Raw genomic sequence first — 19,689 nt, forward strand, 5'->3', positions numbered from 1 at the left:
GGCAGCTCTTCTGGTCCAGCCCCCTTGAGGGAACCAGAGCATCAGCCACCCCTCAGGTCCCCACTGACTCGGGAGAAGGAGCTTTGTTCCCAGAGGACCTCTGTGTTCCGTGTTAGCTGTAGAGAATGTTCTGGGCTGTAGAGGAGCTGGGCATTGGAGCTTCAGTGATTCCCAGCCCAGGGCCCTAGGTGGGGAAGGCCTGGGCTGAGAAGATTCTCCAGTATCACTGAGAGCTTGGTTCAGAACAGAGTGATTTAAACTCACTTCCTTCTCAGAATTATTATAAATGAACCCTGGTTTGAGAAAGCTGGTACCATATGAATAAAAAAAAAATCCCAACTATAGGACAAATTAGGAAATAGCATTTTTGAATTTCAAAACAATGCTTCATTTTCTTTCTTTCTTTTTTTTTTTTTTTTTTTGGGAGGCACGAACCCGTGTCCCTGGCATCGGCAGGCGGACTCTCAACCACTGCGCCACCAGGGAAGCCCCCTATGCGCCACCAGGGAAGCCCAATGCTTCATTTTCTTAAAGTTACCCCAGGATTCCTTTCACATAGGGAGCTCCTCTAATGCTTGAGCGTGTTGATCTAAAACAAAACAAAAACTAGAAACTTCATTTATCAGGGAAGGGAGGATTAGTAAAAAGTAATTCTACAAATGAGGCAGACGTGTGTCTGTGTGTGCGTGTTACTGTGGAAAGATGTCCATAATATATTGTTATGTGAGAAATGAAGGCACAGAAGAATATATACAGTGTGATTTACATCTATTAAATTTAAAGAAAAGAAAAAAAAATTCTCACAAACCCTCTGCACCATATGTTTATGTCCAGAAAATGCCTGAAAAGATACACACCAAATAGTTAATAGTGTTACTCTGGGAAGTGGGTTCCAGAAGGATGGACGACGAGGAATTTCCACAGTTGTGTGTGATACGGTTTTATACAGCTGATATTTTTGCTGATGTTTTTAATTTTTTTTAATTTTTATTTTATATTGAAGTCTAGTTGCTTTACAATGCTATGCTAGTTTCAGGTGTACAGCAAAGTCATTCAGTTATACACATATATATCTATTCTTTTTCAGATTCTTTTGCCATATATGTTATTACAGAGTATTGAGTAGAGTTCCCTGTGCTATAGAGTAGGTCCTTGATGATTATCTATGGATGATATTTTTATAACCATATTATTATTTTTAAAATTAAACCGAGAGAGAGAGAAGAGAGGGTGCAGGAGAGGCTGATGAGTAGTGTAAGGGAACTAATATGGGCTAAAAAGCCTTACTGGTTTTATAGAAGCTTAATTTATTTTATTAGATTCTAACAATGATTGTTATATATGAAAAACAAGAGATGTAGCAAAGTAATAATGACTCCAGAAGACTGTGTTTCTAAAAAGTTCTCCGCTTTTTCTCATGTCACTTGAATATCCTGATCTTCGGGGGATTTGGGAGAGAGTTGCAAGGATGCTTGTGGTTAGAGCTAAATCACTATTCATCATATCTTTGCTGTTCAGAAAATGAAAGAGCTTGAGATGAAAGGCCATTTAGGGGCTGGAGTGAGGCCTGGGCTTGCGAGCACCCAGTGTGGGCTCCTGGCAGCTGCTCTTGGCCGCGGGGACCGGAGCAATTCAAGCCGTGTCCTACTTTGCCTTCCGCGGGGTGACGGCGCCGGGCCTCAGTGCCCTCTGGAGTGCTGTTACCGGAAAACAATTTGAGATCCTCGCAGGAAGGCTGATCAGTGCGAAGTATTTTTGTCAAAAATTTTGTTGTGAAAAGGTCAACCTTGAATTTTCAGAAGAAAAAAAGTTTTCCCCTGGAGGTATGTTGATTCAAAGGCTTTTCCATGCTGGATTTTTACATTTAATTGTTTTTTTATCCATGAAAGTTGATTTTATATATTTAGTACAGTTTAGAGCTGCATCCCTTAACTGTCAGTCTGCATTTCTTATATGCAGGCTTTAAAAGTAAATCCTGGTGCGCTTTTCTTTTTTTTCACGTGTACAGTTTCAGGTGTCAGGTTTTTTTTTATATATATATATATATACACACACACACACACACACACACACACATTCTTTTTGAAGTTCTTTTACTGTAAGGTTTAACCTTACAGATTATTTCAAAATACTGAATATAGTTCCCTGTGCTCTACAGTAGATCCTTATTTATATATTGTAGTGTGTATTTGTTAATCCCCAAACTCCTAATTTATCCCCCCACTTTCCCCTTTGTAACCATGTTTGTTTTCTGTGCCTGTGAGTCTGTTTCTGTTTTGTATGTACGTCAATCCTGTGCACTTCTGATGCTCTGTTAATTTACTAAATTGGCATAATAATTTGGTAAGACCCAAGTCCTGTTCCCGTTCTGTTCCTCTCTCCTCTCTTACTCACCATGGATGACTGCCCCCGCTTTCCTGGTTCCTCACCCCTGGTGCTTCACACCCTTGGTTTTTCCCTCTGTCTCCCACCTCTTCCACCCTCAGTGATGTGTGGAGCCCCTGACCTCCCGTCCAGTTCTTGTGACTCAGAGGGTGGCTTCGGACCTTATTGGCCACTTCCCAGGCCAAACCGATGGAGAAGGTAGTTGTGATGGTAACGGTTCAAGGGTCAGGTGACATTGTGGCTTATTGTCTAAGAGAAGCATCAGAAGTCGTGTAGCCGGCCTCAGTTCCTCCCTTTCAGATGTGGGTCCTGACACCCTCCAGAACTCACGTGACCTCCGCGGAGAGCGTGGAGACAGGCCTGGAAGGCGCACGTAGAGCAGCCCTGCCCTGCCTTGTCGTGAGCTCTGCTCGGCAGGGAAGGAAGCAAACGGGGCCTGGGGGCAAAAGTATTCACTCGTTTAAATATTCCTATATCCAGCTCCCAAACTGCATCCCCTCCCCAGAGTACCCAGAGCTCGCCTGTCTTAGATCAAGTTAACGCAGTGAAGCCAAAAGTAGCCCAAGTAACAATTTTATCATCAACGGAACCAGGAACCACCAAGGAAACCGTGAAACCTCTTCAAAAGCCAAGTATTTTTAAGCTGTAGTTGGTGTTGATGTTCGTTCATCAGTTTGATGTTGGTAATTAACAGTTACCACTCAGTTAGCAAGAAACAGCTTTGGAGTGGTCTTTTACCACATGTATCAGACACTGGCACGAAGACATAAAGCAGAAGCAGGAAGCCGTGGCCGTGAGTGTGGCCAGTGAGGTCAGCCTGAGTGGTTCTACAAGCAGTTCCAAGCCTCGGATCCGAGGCCACAGCCGGGGCTGGAGCGGGGCTGCCAGGTGCCTCAGTACAGCCCTGCATGGGACCATATGCTTTCCGGTGTAATCGGGCGTTTGAGGGTGGAGTGGCCTGACCGCTGAGTGTCTGCTGGCACCAGCGACCCCTCAACGGTACTAAGGCTGGGTGATCTTGGTTTTTTGTTTTTCATATTTATATATGTTCATTCTGACTCCCCAGTTAGAGTATTAACGACCTGTTCTCCCTCTTACCGTTATCAAAATGTGTAATAATACCTTACCTGAGTAAGGTTTGTATGTATAGAGTGGCTAACAGTGTAACTAACAAAACCTGTATCATTAGAGATTTGTTTAAGAGCAAAGTTTTAAATAGTTCACTCCTTTCAAACTTTGAAAAAAAGTTTAACAATTTACAAAAGTGTGTGCCCATTATAAATTTTCAAAGTTAACAGTACAAAAGTATATGTAGTGAGAAGGGAGAGCCCCCTCCAATTTCTCATCTCTCCACAGGAGTAACCACTGATTCTTTCCAGAACTTTTTCTGTCTATTCACACATATGGTAGGAGTGTATGTGTGGGGTTGTTTTCTCTTCTAAACATAAATTGGGTCATGGTACACACACCATGATCCAGACGGCCTTTCTGACTTAACTAGATCACGGGCCTCTTTCCTTATGAGTACGTTTAGACCGACCTCATTTTTACGCTCTGCACCACACTGACAACGTTTCCATGGAATGATGCGTGTATCGGTCGTCTTGCAAATTCTTCCCATTACAAATAATGCTGTAGTGAGTGTTCCTGTGCCTGTATCTTTGTGCCTGTGCAAGGGTGCACCTGTGAGCGTGTGTGAGTCCCACCTGTGCGGCCGGGAGAGCTGGGCTCTGGGGCCCACGGGGCTAGGAAGCCTGATACTTCTCTACCCTCCGTACTTTCACTGGCTGATGGAATGGCCACTTCGTGTGCTGGACTGGATAGTAATGAAAAGTTTTTCTATGTTGTAATTCCATGAGTTGACACTTCAAAGAAGAGTTGAGTTTCAAAGTCAGTGTCCTTTTAAAAAACTTTGCTATCTAAGTTTTTATTTTATTTTATTTTTAACAGTAGAAAGGGTTGATTTATGCATATGGAGGCCTTCACAGAAAAGACATGAACACGCAAAGAAGCAGTTAGACTTTGGGACTTATATACCATTTTGACAAAGGGTGATCAATTATGGAAAGTGACTAGGAAATACAGGAGGAAACAGAATAGAACGGTTATTTTAGCAAGGTCTGTTTGTACAGACTTATCTTGGCATTGGTGCCTTGTTTCCAGTGGTGAGGGTCACTTTGCTCTTCCTGGAAAAAGGAAGGCACGTTTCTCACAAGAAATTTATGCCCTGCTTTCAGGCACTTACGAAGGGGGCAGCAGACTCTTCCTGTGTCTGCTGTTTCTCAATTTCATCTGACGTTAAAAAAGGTTTGTGTGTGTGATCTGAGTGTCATGTCCATTTAAAGCCGGGCTGCTGACTATTGAGAAACCAAAGAGGCAGCTGCCCGCCTTGCTGTGCCTGCCGCAGCCCTGGGCTTCGCGCTGCCCGGGGGCGGGGGCGGGGGCACTAGGAGGGAAGACGGACCCTCTGTTACCCCTGTTTGTCCACTCAGGAATTTAGATATTGAGGTAATACTGTAAATGGGTTTATTCCCAACTTAATATGCCGTTGGTGCCAAGTTGGTCGATTTTTAATAATTAGGTTACTTACTGATTTAACCACATATTTGCAAAGGTGTGTGTCTTAAACACACAGCTTTGTACGCCCTGAAAGCCTAGCACATCTTTTTTGGTTGAGAGTTTTATTAAACATGGAATCCAGGTGGTTCATTTCAGGTTTGGGGAACGGCAGGTATGTGGACGTGATGCCCAATGTTTGAGAAGTATCCCCTTTATCCCCAGTGCTGGGCCTGGTCCTTCCCATGTGGGCGATTGTGCTCATCTCCTTCGGGGTCGCGCTGCTGTTCGCCCTCTTCGTGTGGCTCTGTGTGTGTCCGTGGATGCGGAGAAAGATAGCAGGTAAGGGCTTTGCCGTTCTTCTGATCTGCAAGAGTGCTCTGACTGCTGAGCCCTCGCTGTTGTCCACGGTGATCCTGACTGACAGAGGGACGCACACCGAGATCGGGCCAGTCCTTGGCTCGTGGCTCCTGACGGCTTTCTGGCTCAAACTTTTCCTTGGTAACTTGGGACCCAGGTGACAGTGAGGTCCTAGTTGCCGTGGCTAATGGAAGGTAACTGTCTGCTGAGAAACATGAGATTACACAGATCAACACCACAGTCAGGTAGCACTTCCCTCCCTCAAGAATGGCTAAAGGTAGAAAGACTAGATTACAAGTGTGGTAACTGGAATTCTCATATATTTATGGTGAAATAAAAACTGGTACAGCCATGGGGGAAGTTAGTTGAGCAGTTTCCTGTAAGGTTAGGCAAACATTTACCACGTGGCCCATTAATTCCACTCTTAGGTATTTATCCAAGAGAAATAAAAAGACTTGTACACAAATTGGTCAGTCATACTAGGCAAAAAAACGGAAACAACCTGCATGCTCGTTAACAAGCGAATGGATAACCAAATTATGGTCTATTCATACAATAGAAGACGAATTAGCAGTGAAGAGGAGAAGTACCGGGAGAAGCCAGACACAAAGGAGTACATACTGCGTGACTCCAGGGAACGGTAATCCACAGCGGGAGAAACCACTGGTTGCTGGAGACCGACTGCAAAGGGGCACAAGGGACAAGAGGGAACTTTAGGGACAGGAGGGAACTCTAGGGACAGGAGGGGACTTTGCAGGGACAGGAGGGAGCTTTGCAGGGACAGGAGGGAGCTTTGTAGGGACAGGAGGGAGCTTTGCAGGGACAGGAGGGAGCTTTGTAGGGACAGGAGGGAGCTTTGTAGGAACAGGAGGGAACTTTCCAGGGACAGGAGGGAACTCTAGGGACAGGAGGGGACTTTGCAGGGACAGGAGGGAGCTTTGCAGGGACAGGAGGGAGCTTTGTAGGAACAGGAGGGAACTTTCCAGGGACAGGAGGGAACTCTAGGGACAGGAGGGAACTTTGTACGGACTGGAGGGAACTTTCCAGGGACAGGAGGGAGCTTTGTAGGGACAGGAGGGAACTTTAGGGACAGGAGGGGACTTTGCAGGGATAGGAGGGAACTTTGTAGGGACTGGAGGGAACTTTAGGGACAGGAGGCACTTTGCAGGACTCTGTTAATTGGGGAGTAGTTACAGGCTGTAGTCATTTGTCACGGGTCATCTACCTGTACATTTAAAATGTATAAATTTCACTGTATGGAAATTATACCTCAATGAAAGCAATTAAAAAAAAAAAAGAAGAAGACTGTGGCTTAGAAAATTGCAGGAGGTATTTTCCTGTCAGCGGCAACATGATTGAATTCCAAGTCTGGAGGCCACACAGAGCCTTTTACAGGGCTCTCAAAAGAAAAGAAGTATTTAATTTTGGCCTCAGAGTGTACCTTACAATCGCACGTTCATACGGATATATCTGAATTTGAGAAACCCGTATTTCAAAGAACAAAACAAATGAGGAGACGTACCATGCTCATGAACACAAAGACTCAATACCGGAAAATGTCAGTTTGTCTCAAATCAGTCTATAGATTTAACACAATTTAAATAAAAATCCCAGCAGGATGTTTTGTAGATTTAGACAAGTCACTTTAAAAATTTATATGGAAAGGGAAAGGAACTGGAATAGCCAAAGCAATTTTGGAAAAGAGTAAATTTGAAAGACCTGTACTGCTTGGCTTTAAGAGCTACTATAAAGCTACAGGAAAGTGTGGAATTGGTGAAGAGACATCTAGATTAACAGAACAGAGTCCAGAAACAGAGCCACAAATATATATGGCCAAATGATTTTTGACAAAATACAAAGTCAGTTCGATGGAGGAAGAATAGTCCTTACAATAAATGGTATTGGAACAGTTGGATATTGAATGCCAAAAAGAGAACCTTGACCTAAGCCTTACACCTTGTAAAAATTAACTCAAGATGCATCATAGATAAAAATGTAAAACAGAAAACTATAAAACTTTTAGGACAAAAAAGGGAAAACTTTTGAGACCATTGGTAAAGCAAAGAGTTTTTAGATACGATACCAAAAACAGTTCATAAAAGAAGTTGGTAAATCACACTTCATCAAAGTCAGAAACTGTTGCTCTGTGAGAAACACTATTAAGAGAATTTAAAAAGACAAGTTACAGACTGAGCAGCAGCTGGAATGCTCATGTACTCCTGGTGGGAATGCAAAATGGTGCAGCCTCTCAGGAAAGCAGTTTGGTGGTTTCTTATAAGGTTAAATATACACTTACCCACTCCTAGGTATTTACCCTAGAGAAATGCAAATTTAAATTCACACAAAAGCCTGGATATGAATGTTTATGGCAACTTTATTTGCCATCACCAAAAACTAGAAACAGCACAGATTATCCACAGAACGAATAAACAAGCACGTATTTATGTAAATAAATACATTCATGTATTAGAACACTAGGCAGTGAAGAAGAGTGAGCTACTGAAACCTGCAGCAACTTGGATGAACCTCAGATGCACTAATCATGCCAGGTCAGAGAAGCCAGCCTCAAAAGCTCATGTCTTATGGTTCCATTTATATGACATGTGGAAAAGACAAAACTGTAGGGACAGAGAGCAGATCAGTGGTTGTCACAGGCTAGGGATGGGCAGAGGGGCTGACTGCCAGGGAGGCTTTAGGGGCTGATGGAAACCTTCCCTATCCTGATTGTGGATTGTCTGTAGGAATCTAGACATTTGTTAGACTCAAGATTCTACACACACAGACAGAGCCAATTTACTGCATGTAGATTTAAAAACTAATAATAAAAAAAACGGCATTAATACATACAACTTGAAACTAAGTAGTGAAGCCAGATTGATAACCAGCTGCCGCTTCGTCTCCTGTGTAGCCGTTCCCACTCTAGGCTGAGAAGGAGCCCACCTTAAACATCCTGCTTGGCTGACTTAACCCCATGGGAAGTGATAAACTATACTGAAATGCTCTGATGTCTAAGGGCTTTTTCTAATAGCTGAACCTTAATGTGAAATGGGCCATAAAATCTTTTCTTCCACATTTAGGCTATAATGTTACAGCAGGAAACTGACATCACTACCCATACTGGCTTCCCAGGAGATTTTTTGGTCAATGCCGTGTATTCTGACATTTCAGTATATATGTAACTTTTTCTATTAATTTAAGTACAGACTGTGGTTAAGGGCGTGGACAGAGAGTAAACCGACTGCATTTTGCTACCTGTGTGACCTTTGGCAAATGACTTAACCTCTCTGGGCCTCAGTTTGCTGTTTATAAAGGAGAGAAAATAATAATACCTGTTTCATGTGTTAACAGGTGTTTTTGGGAAATCCCTGGCGGTCCAGTGGTTAGGACTCCATGCTTCCACTGCAGGGGGGCACGGGTTCAGTCCCTGGTTGGGGAACTGAGCTACCACAAGCCGCACAGTGAGGCCAAAAAAAAAAAAAAGTGTTTTTAAAAATTTGTTATTATAATCTTTACAAATATTACCTTTTCTCATCTAGATTGTAAGCAACTTGAGGTCAGAGATCTGTATGCACACTTTTTTGTTCCTTGCAGTGCATAACAAATGTAGTTTAAAAAGAATCTATCTTGTATCTGACTATCTAGGTAAGTAGAGAAATAGAGGTGATGCTGAGTGTGTTCAGCCGAGGAACCGAGAATGTCTCCATTTCGGTTGGGTGGGTGAGAGCTTAGACATCCACTCAGGTGAGGAAACAAGGTCATAAATCACCAGCACCACACACCAGATTTGATTACAAAGAATGCTCTCGGGCTTCCCTGGTGGCGCAGTGGTTGAGAGTCCGCCTGCCGATGCAGGGGACACGGGTTCGTGCCCCGGTCTGGGAAGATCCCACATGCCGCGGAGCGGCTGGGCCCGTGAGCCATGGCCGCTGAGCCTGCGCGTCCGGAGCCTGTGCTCCACAGCGGGAGAGGCCACAACAGTGAGAGGCCCGCGTACTGCAAAAAAAAAAGGAACAGAGAGATTCTACTTACTTTTAGAAATCCTTTACTTTCAAAAGAAACCAGGGATTTTTAAAAAGCAATTTAAAGCTGGAGAGCATTCTTTTTTTTTTTTCTTTTTTTTTTTTTTTTGCGGTACACGGGCCTCTCACTGTTGTGGCCTCTCCCGTTGCGGAGCACAGGCTCCGGACACGCAGGCTCAGCGGCCACGGCTCACGGGCCCAGCCGCTCCGCGGCATGTGGGATCTTCCCAGACCAGGGCACGAACCCGTGTCCCCTGCATCGGCAGGCGGACTCTCAACCACTGCGCCACCAGGGAAGCCCTCTCTGTTCCTTTTGAGGAAAATGATTTACTTGTTTCCGAAGATTTGGTGGCCTGAAGAAATCTGAGAGCAGTCATTTATTGAACAGAAGAAAACCAAGCAGACTATAACAGTATCTTTGAAGACAAAAAGGATAAACATTTCAGGGATTCTGAGGTTAGTTTAAGAAAATAGAAGGCCAGTCTAGATGGCTGTAGTATTTACAGAATGTTTACCTTGGGAATCAGTCTAATCCTGTCTTCTTTGTTGGTCTTGGATGAGATAACTCAGGCCTAAGCCTCCATCTTTCCCTCCATAGCTGAGTTTTCTAGCCTGTGTTTCCCAGATGATTGAACTCTCCACTTTATTTTGTCTAACTTTTTTCTTCATTCCCAAAGTAAGTATGTAACAAGATAAATATTTATTTTATATTCATTTGTCAGTAACAAGAATTCTCTGACAAAATTTTCAGTTATGACTCTATTTTCTTTAGGCAAATTACAAAAAGAAAGTGCTTTATCGCGAGTCTCTGATGAAAGCCTCAACAAAATTCAGGAAGCGGAGTCTCCAGTATTTAAAGAGCTACCGGGTGCCAGGGCTCATGACGACAGCACCGTCCCCCTCACCGGGTCGGTCGCAGAGCCATCCGGGACCTCAGAAAGCACGACAGGGGGACACCACCCCCGCGTACCATACGGTAAGACCCCCGGGGGCTGAGGTGGCGCTGGGCCTGCTGGCCTGCGTGTGGCACTGAGCCTCCAGTGCACACAAGTGTCCCCCGGTTTCTGCTTTGAGAAAACCTAGGCGCTAAAGAGGCCTCAGGGACCAGGCAGTCGCAGAGCAGGCTTACTCGTGTCCTGTGATTTTCCTCCAAGAGCCATTTACCTACAGTCTCCCAGCGGCACCCAGACCCCCCGTACCACCCCTCTGAGTGCCTCACCTGCATCTTCCACGTGCAGTCACCTAACTGCTGGAGATCGGAAGGTTGGTTTATCCAGCTTAATACGAACACCTTCCTCCTGGAAGACGCAGAGCGAAAGCTGACATTGGAACGGGAGGGGGTCCCACTAGAGAATCACAGAAACCATCAGGACCATCTTGGGGCGGGGGGGGGCTTTGTCCCACAGCATCTCTGGACAGTGATGGGCAGGCACTAGCATCTGCCTGGCCCACCTCCCTGCAGGGGCACTGGCACCGATTTCCAGGCTGCGTTTGGGACTTGGCCAAAGAAGGCAAACAAACTGCCCACTGATCTGACAGATCTGCCTTTGACTGCCCGGACTGGGCTTTTTTTTAAAAAATTGAAGTATAGTTGATTTACAGTGTTGTGTTAATTTCTGCTCTACAGCAAAGTGACTCAGTTTTACATATATATACATTCTTTTTTTTAAATATTCTTTTCCATTATGGTTTATCACAGGATATTGAAAATAGTTCCCTGTGCTATACAGTAGGACCTCGTTGTTTATCCATTCTCTATGTAATAGCTTACATCTGCTAATCCCAACCTCCCCCTCCAACCCTCCCCCAGCCCCTCCCCCTTGGCAACCACCAGTCTGTTCTCTATGTCTGTGATTCTGTTTCTGTTTCATAGATGAGTCCATTTGTGTCATATTTTTAAGGAGCACCTACAGCGTGTATCTCACAGGGTTCTGGGTTGGGTCCCTCTTATATGAAGTTTTTTGTAAAATGAGCTCCTTACAGGGAATCCTCCTTTTACTGGTTCCTAGAAAAGGAGGGAATGCTACCGCGATTTCTGGAAGACACATTTTAAGAGACCGTAACATCATTTTTTAACTACCATATTAGTTTTACTTACCCTTTGTTGTATGTTTCCAAGTTTCCCTTTTTATTTGAACCATACTGCAGGGCCTTCATAGTCAAGTTAGAAAATGGAGCACGTGGGAAAAAGCAAAAGCACCTGCCACCCCGCCTTCCCCAGATGACCTCGGCTCTCAGTCTGTCCCCTTGTCCCCCTGCAGGCCGGGCGCTGTCCATGACACACGGCGCCAAGTCGCCCGTGTCTAACGGGACCTTCGGCTTCGACGGCCCGGCACGCGGCGACGGCCACGTGTATCACACGGTGCACAAGGACTCGGGTCTCTACAAGGACCTGCTGCACCGCATCCGCGACGAGCGGACGGCGCCGGACGGGGCCCCGCGGCTGCTGCGGCGCAACAACAGCTACACGTGCTACACGGCGGCCATCTGCGGGCTGCCTGGCCTGGCCACGCGCCGCGGCGACGCGCCCGCGCCCGAGGACAGCGAGAAGCTGGTGGCCGACGCCGTGGCTTACTCCCGCCGGCGGCTGCGCTACGACAGCTACTCCAGCTACTGCAACGCCGTGGCCGAGGCCGAGATCGAGGCCGAGGAGGGTGGCGTGGAGGTGCGCCTGGCCACCCCGCTGGCCGAGCCCGAGCCGCCACGCGATGACGTGGCGGACGACGAGAAGGAGGAGAAGGACTCGGCCGAGGTCCACCTGCTCTTCCACTTCCTGCAGGTCCTCACCGCCTGCTTCGGCTCCTTCGCGCACGGCGGCAACGACGTGAGGTCAGTGCCCAGGGCGCGCGGGCGGGGCGGGGGGGAGGCGCACGGCAGACACACGGCCACCCTGGAACCTCGCGGGTCTGTACTGCCCGGGTCCACCGACATGGGCTTTTCCCCCACGAGTGTAGCCCCCTTATCTTCACTGCACGGATCTTTAAATGAACTAGGTGTGGGGGAAGGTTTGCGTTGGATCGGAGATCACAACACGCGGAATCAGAAGACGTGGGGTTTGAGCCCTGACTCTGCCCACGCCGTTCCAGCTTCCTGCCCTGCCTGAGTCATTCAGCAGTTCCTTTTGGTTTTGAGTCAGAGAGAGCGGTACCCGGATTTCCGCCGAGTTGTTCAAGGGTCACCTGTGAATAAGTAGCTCCTGTAGTGTGCCAGACGGTGACACGCGTTAAAGGGAAGAGAGAAGTAGAAAGGGGTGTGGGACCCCTGGAGGGCTGCCGTGTTGGATGGCTGCTCGGGTCAGGAGGGCTCGCCAAGTGACACCTGCAGGGGCTGAGGGCGCAGCCGTGTACTCGTCTTTAGGAGAACATTCCGGAAGAGGGGACGGCAGGTGCGAGGGCCCGAGGCAGGACGTGCCTTGGGGGGGGCGGGGGCGGTTCCGGGAAGAGCCACAAGCAAGAGCGTGGAAACGCTCAGGTCGGCGGGTCGTGGAAGCCCCGAATGTGTAGTCTCTACCCCCCTCTCACTGGCTGGGCAGCTCCAGACCAGTCACTGAATTTCCCAATGCCTCAGTGTCCCAATCTGTGAAGTGGGAGTAAAGCTAGTACCAACCACATGGGATTTCTGTGAAGATTAAGTGAGATGCTTTCTATAACAAGCTCGAGACAGTGCTCTCCCATAATCAATATCCCTACATTTTCACTCATACTATTATAATGTTTCTGTCCAAATCAGGAAAACATGCCTTTGTTGCTTTTGTGTTTTTGCTCAGTTATATGACTCTGTTTTACACTGTCTACCCACGTGCACCAGCGTTTCTGTTCTTTTTAAAAGAAGTCTTTGTGCCAGAGAAGAGGCCTGGACATCTTATGTTCTGCTCAGTGTCGTCTAGGGGTCGCCATGTTATTTAATAGGGGGCACCATGTTCTGTCTCCTCTTAATAATTTTTTTTCTGCCCTCTCCCACCAGCCCACTTCCTCCTCTTTATCCACAAATTCTTTATTGAAAGCCTGGTACTGTCAAAGTGTTATGAATTGGGTCCCTGTCCTTTAGGAGTTTAAATTCCAGTTAAGGAGACAAGAAAGACATACACGTAGAAAAGTAACAGAACACCTCAAAACAGCATTTAAAGGCCAGAGGAAGAGTCTAGGTGGTAGCTGCTATAGGTGACCAGAGTTTAGAGCAACTGTTTGCAGTTTGGGGGCTGCTTTTGAGGCTTTTGAGCAGGGATATGGTCTGATGAAAGCAAGGTTTTAGAAATAATAGTGTGATGTGAAGAGGGGGCTTCTGTCCATTCAGGAAGAAGTCATCAAGTCTGTACCAGGGCTCAGAGCTGAACCACTTGTAACTTACCCTAACCCTCCTCAGAGCAGTCCTTTGCAGTCCTAAGTGGTATCCTTCAAAGACAGGGACTCTGAAGCTCAGAAATGTGACTTTCTTGCCCAGAGTCACACAGCTGGGGAGAAGCGGGCTTGGGAGCTGGCTCTTTGTGACTCAGTCTGCAGAGTGGAGGTGGGCTGAGAGCTACAGAGGCTGTTGAAAGCCCATAGGGAGCCTGGAAGTTGTCACTCTACCCTAACAACAGGAGAAAACCGAATGGACTGAAAAATCAACAACTCTTCTTGGATCCAGAAAGGAGAGGAGGACACAGGACAAACCACCGCCCCCAAGACTGGAGGGACAGACAGTCCTGGAAGAGTGACTCAGGAGTGGAAGCTGCCATGGAACCAGGGAAACCTGGACTGGAATGATGGACCCTGGAGGCTCAGGGGGGACAAGTAGAGAGTTAGAGGCTCCAGGGGACTCGTGGTAGGGGGACCCCATGATATTGTGAGTTTTACGTCCAAGAGCTGTAGCAGGTCCTCACAGTGAATATCAGGGAAGAGAAATCCCCTCCTGCTCCTGTCGGGGGAGGGAAAGCATTTGACAGAAGAGAGCAACTGTGTGCTTAACCAGGCCTGCTCCCAGGGGAAACCAGGTCACCAGAGCCCAGCCTGCAGGGGGATTACCACAGCCTAACTGACCTGGGGAGGGGAAATACACTCCAGACTTCCCTCACCTTCCACTTGGGCGAAGGGAAGCACCCACCTCGAGCCATCCTGTACCACTTAAGGGGGAAGCAGAAACTGAGAAACACTTGTGAAGTTCACAGTCCAGAGGGACAGGCTCACTGAGAGACCGAGACCTCATCAAAGGACTACAGAAGGCTTCTCCATCCCCAGACCTCCCACCGCATCACTAAAGACCTATTTACAGCAGTTCCTTCTACCCAGGAGATCATGTCTGGTTATCAAGAAAAATATACAAGGCATACCAAAAGGCAAGAAACACAATTTGAAGAGACAGAGCAAAATTCAGAACCAGACATGGCTGGGATGTTGGAATTATCAGATGAGGAATTGAAAACAGCTACGATTCATATGCTGAGGTCTCTGATGGATAAAGTAGGCATCCATTTGATGAGCAAGGTAAGCAGAGAGAAGGAAATCCTAAGAAAGAACCAAAAAGAATACTGGAGATCAAAACACTGTAACAGGGCTTCCCTGGTGGCGCAGTGGTTGAGAGTCCGCCTGCCGATGCAGGGGACACGGGTTCGTGCCCTGGTCCAGGAAGATCCCACATGCCGCAGAGCAGCTGGGCCCGTGAGCCATGGCCGCTGAGCCTGCGCGTCCGGGGCCTGTGCTCCGCAACGGGAGAGGCCCGCGTACCACAAAAACAAAAACAAAAAACAACACACTTCTAAATAACACTTGGATCAAAGAAGGAATATCAAGAGGAATTTTCAAATATTTGAACTAAATGAAAATGAAAGCACATCAAAATTTGTGGGAAGCAGCAAAAACAGTGCTTAGAAGAAAATTGAATTGAATTGCTGCACACGGACTTTCTCTAGTTGTGGCGAGCGGGGGCTACTCCCGTTGCGGTAAATGGGCTTCTCATTATGGTGGCTTCTCTTGTTGCAGAGCATGGGCTCTAGGCATGTGGGCTTCAGTAGTTGCAGCACACAGGCTTCAGTAGTTGTGGCTCGTGGGCTCTATAGTGCAGGCTCAGGAGTTGTGGTGTGTGGGCTTAGTTGCTTCGTCACATGTGGGATCTTCCTGGACCAGGGATCGAACCTGTGTCCCCTGTGTTGGCAGGTGGATCAACAAACTATTAGTAAATTGAATCCAACAGTGTATAATGAGAATTATCCAGCATGACCAAGTGAGCTTTCTCTGAGGTATGCAAGACTGGTTCAAATTGCATTGAATTCATATATTAGGAAAGAAGGAAGATATAAAATCAGTAAATAATAAATAATAATATAAATAATAATAAAATCAATCTAAGTTTCCAGCCTAGAAAAATAGGAAAAGAAGAGCAAATTAAATCCAAGGTAAGCAGAAGTAAAGAAATAATAAGAATTAGAGCAGAAATAAATGAAATTGAAGTCAGGAAACTAATAGAGAAAATCAATGAAACAAAAAGCTGGTTCTTTGAAAATATTAATGAAGTTGATAAGCTTCTAGCCAGGCTAACTCAGAGAAAAAGAGAGAACACAAATTACTAATATCAGAAAGGGAAGAGGAACATCACTGTAGATCCTATGGACATTAAAAGGATAACACTACAAAATACTATAAAAGGAATACTATGAATAACCAGTTTGATAACCTAGGTGAAATGGACCAATTCCTTGAAAGACAGAACTGCCCAAACTCACACAAGAAGAAATAGACTATCTGATAGGCCTATATCTATTAAGGAAATTGAATCAATAATTAATAACCTTTCAAAGCAGAAAGCACCAGGCCCCGATAGGTTCACTGATGAATTCTGCCAAAGATCTAAGGAAGAAATTATACTTGTCTACAGATTTCTTTCAGAGGATAGAAGCAAAAGGAATACTTCCTAACTCATTCTGTAAGGCCAGCATTACCCTAGTACCAAAACCAGTGAAAGACATTATAAGAAAACTATAGACCTGTATTTCTTATGAACTTCGCTGAAGAAAAAACTCAACAAACTATTAGCAAATTGAATCCAACAATGTATAAAGAGAATTATCCAGCATGACCAATGAGCTTTCTCTGAGGTATGCAAGACTGGTTCAACATTCGAAAATTAGTTAATGTAATCCATCATGTCAATAGGCTAAAAAGGAAAAGTCACATGATCATATCAATAGATGCAGAAGAAAGCATTTAACAAAATCCAATACTATTCGTGATAAAAACTCTCAGTAAACTAGGAATAGAGGGGAACTCCTCAACTTGATAAAAAATACAAAAAAACTACAGCTAATATCATACTTAATGGTGAGAAACTCAAAGCTTTTCCACTAAGATCAGGAACAAGGCATAGATGTCCCCTTTCAGCACTGCTTTTCAAAACTGTACTGAAAGTTCTAGCTAATGCACTAGGACAAGAAAGGGAGATAAACGTATACAGATTAGGAAAGAAGAAATAAAACTGTCTTTGTTTGAAGATGACATGACCATCTATGTAGAAAATCTGAAAGAACTGACCAAAAAAAAAAAAAAACTCCTGGAACTAATAAGCAATTATAACAAGGACGCAGGATACAGGTTAATGTACAAAAATCAATCACTTCCTACATATTAACAGAGAACAGGTGGAGTTTGAAATTCAAAAACACAATAGTACCATGTACACTGGCACCTTAAATACTTAGGGATAAATCTAACAAAATGTGTACAGGATCTATATGCGGAAAACTGTAAAACTGATGGATGAAATCAAAGAATGGAATAAATGGAGAGATTTTCCATGTTCAAGGATAAGAAGACTCAATATTGCCAAGACGTCCGTTCTTCACATCTTGATCTATAGAGTCAATGCAACCCCAATCAAAACCTCAGAAAGTTATTTTATGGATACTGATAAACTGATTCTAAAGTTTATATGGAGAGGCAAAAAACCCAGAATAGCCAACGCAAAATTGAAGGAGAACAAACTTGAAGGACTGATACTACCCGAATTCAAGCTTGCTAGTAAAGCTGCAGTAACAAGACAGTATGGTATTGGTGAAAGAACAGACAGATAAATCAATGAAACAGAATAGAGAGCCCAGAAATAGACCCACATAAATATGACAGTCAACTGATCTGACAACACCAAGCGCTGGCAAGGATGTGAAGCAACAGGAACTCTCATTCATTTCTGGTGAGAATACAAAATGGTACAGCTGCTTTGGAAGACAGTGGGACAGTTTCTTACAAAACTAAGCATACTCTTATTGTACCATCCAGTAGTCGTGCTCCTTGGTATTTATCCTAATAAGCTTATATCCACACAAAAACCTGTCCATGGATGTTTATAGCAGCTTTACGCAAAATTGCCAAAACGTAGAAGCAACCAAGATGTCCTTCAATAGGTGGATTGATAAAAACTGGTACATTTACACAATGCTCTTCAGCACTAAAAAGAAATGAGTTATCAAGCCATGAAATTACATGCAGGAACCTTAAATGCATATTACTGAATGGAAGAAGCCAATATGAAAAGCTGCATACTGTATGATTCCAACTATATAACTTTCTGGAAAAGGCAAAACTATGGAGACAGAAGATCAGGGGTTGGGGTGGGAAGGAGGGATGAATAGGTAGAGCACAGAGGATTTTTAGGGCAGTGAAGATTCTCTGTATGATACCCTAATGATGGATACATGTCATTTATTATACATTTGTCTAAACCCACAGAATGTACAACACCAAGAGTGAACGCTACTGTAAACTGTGGGCTTCAGATGATTCTGATGTGTCAGTATGGGTTCATCGGTTGTAACAAATGTTCCACTCTGGTGGGGATGTTGATGATGGGGAGGCTATGCATGTGTGGACCAGAGGGTATATGGGAAACCTCTGTACCTTCCCCTCAGTTTTGCTATGAATCTTCAACTGCTCTAAAGAAATAAAGTCTTAATTTAAAAAAGAAAAAAAGCTGTGGCATCCCCCCGAAAAAGTCAGTGCATGCCTGCCAAGGGCCTGAGTGATGATAGGGGGTCTGGGGGGAGGGGTAAGCACCTGAGTGAGTCCTAAGCTCACATCCCAGTTCTGCTTCCTGCTAGGGACATGACTTTGGCATCAGTTTTCTCATCAGTAAAATGGGAGTGACAATAGCCAGTTTAAGGGGTGGTCCTGAGAACTAATGATTAGCAGTAATGTTTGTGATCCCATAGTGGGGAGGCTGGCACAGCTGCCCCAAATTGGTAGCTAATGTTAGTAGCTGTGCTGGCAGTGAAAATGGAAAGAAATAGAGAAAGAAAGGAAGAAAGAAAAGAACTTGTATCCACTTCTTGTGATTTTTCAGTACTTTAAAAAAAAGTAGAGACTTCCCTGGTGGTGCAGTGGTTAAGAATCTGCCTGCCAATGCAGGGGACATGGGTTCGATCCCTGGTCTGGGAAGATCCCACATGCCGCAGAGCAACTAAGCCCTTGCACCACAACTACTGAGCCTGTGTTCTAGAGCCTGTGAGCCACAACTACTGAGCCTACGTGCCACGACTACTGAAGCCTGTGCTCCCTAGAGCCCACATGCCACAACTACTGAAGCCTGCGCGCTCTAGGGCCCGCGTGCCGCAACTACTGAGCCTGTGTGCTGCAACTACTGAAGCCCATGCGCCTAGAGCCCATGCTCCGCAACAAGGAAAGCCACCGCAATGAGAAGCCCGCACACTGCAGCAAAGAGTAGCCCCCGCTCACCGCAACTAGGGAAAGCCCGTGCACAGCAACAAAGACCCAGCACAGCCAGAAAAAAAAAAATTAACAAATCACACAACCATTAAGATGGCGACTCTAAAAACAAAATAAGTGTTGGCAAGGATGTGAGAAATTGGAACTCTTGTGCACTGTTGGTGGGAATATAAAATGGTGTAACCACTGTGGAAAACAGTCTGAAGATTTCTCAAAAATTTTAAAATAGAATTACCATATGACCCAGCAATCCCACTACTGGGCATATACCCAAAAGAATGGAAAGCAGGGTCTCAAAGAGACATTTTCACACCCGTGTTCACAGCAGCACTATTCACAATAGCCAAGACGTGGAGGCAACCCCAGTGTCCATCAACAGATGAATGGCTAAACAAGATATGGTGTGTGTGTGTGTGTGCGTATGTATACACACACACACACACACACACACACACACACACACACACACACAGTGGAATATTCCACCTTAAAAAGGACGGAGGGGCTTCCCTGGTGGCGCAGTGGTTGAGAGTCCGCCTGCCGATGCAGGGGACGTGGGTTCGTGCCCCGGTCCGGGAAGATACCACATGCCGCGGAGCGGCTGGGCCCGTGAGCCATGGCCGCTGAGCCTGCGCGTCCGGACGGGAGAGGCCACAACAGTGAGAGGCCTGCGTACCGCA

The 19,689-nt window shown here is 45.6% G+C and overlaps 1 protein-coding gene across 1 annotated transcript in view; it reads left to right on the forward strand.

Moving 5' to 3' along the window:
• Positions 1 to 19,689, forward strand: part of SLC20A2 (solute carrier family 20 member 2) — a 74,262-nt gene that overhangs the window by 39,173 nt on the left and 15,400 nt on the right. The window contains exons 6-8 of the mRNA XM_024765044.1: positions 5,167 to 5,283; positions 10,093 to 10,296; positions 11,582 to 12,149. Of these exons, the coding sequence (XP_024620812.1) occupies positions 5,167 to 5,283; positions 10,093 to 10,296; positions 11,582 to 12,149 (889 nt within the window). The remainder of the gene's footprint in view (positions 1 to 5,166; positions 5,284 to 10,092; positions 10,297 to 11,581; positions 12,150 to 19,689) is intronic.

This window comes from Neophocaena asiaeorientalis, unplaced genomic scaffold (genome assembly GCF_003031525.2).
Source record: "Neophocaena asiaeorientalis asiaeorientalis breed wild unplaced genomic scaffold, Neophocaena_asiaeorientalis_V1.1 scaffold14, whole genome shotgun sequence".
Taxonomy (NCBI): domain Eukaryota; kingdom Metazoa; phylum Chordata; class Mammalia; order Artiodactyla; family Phocoenidae; genus Neophocaena; species Neophocaena asiaeorientalis.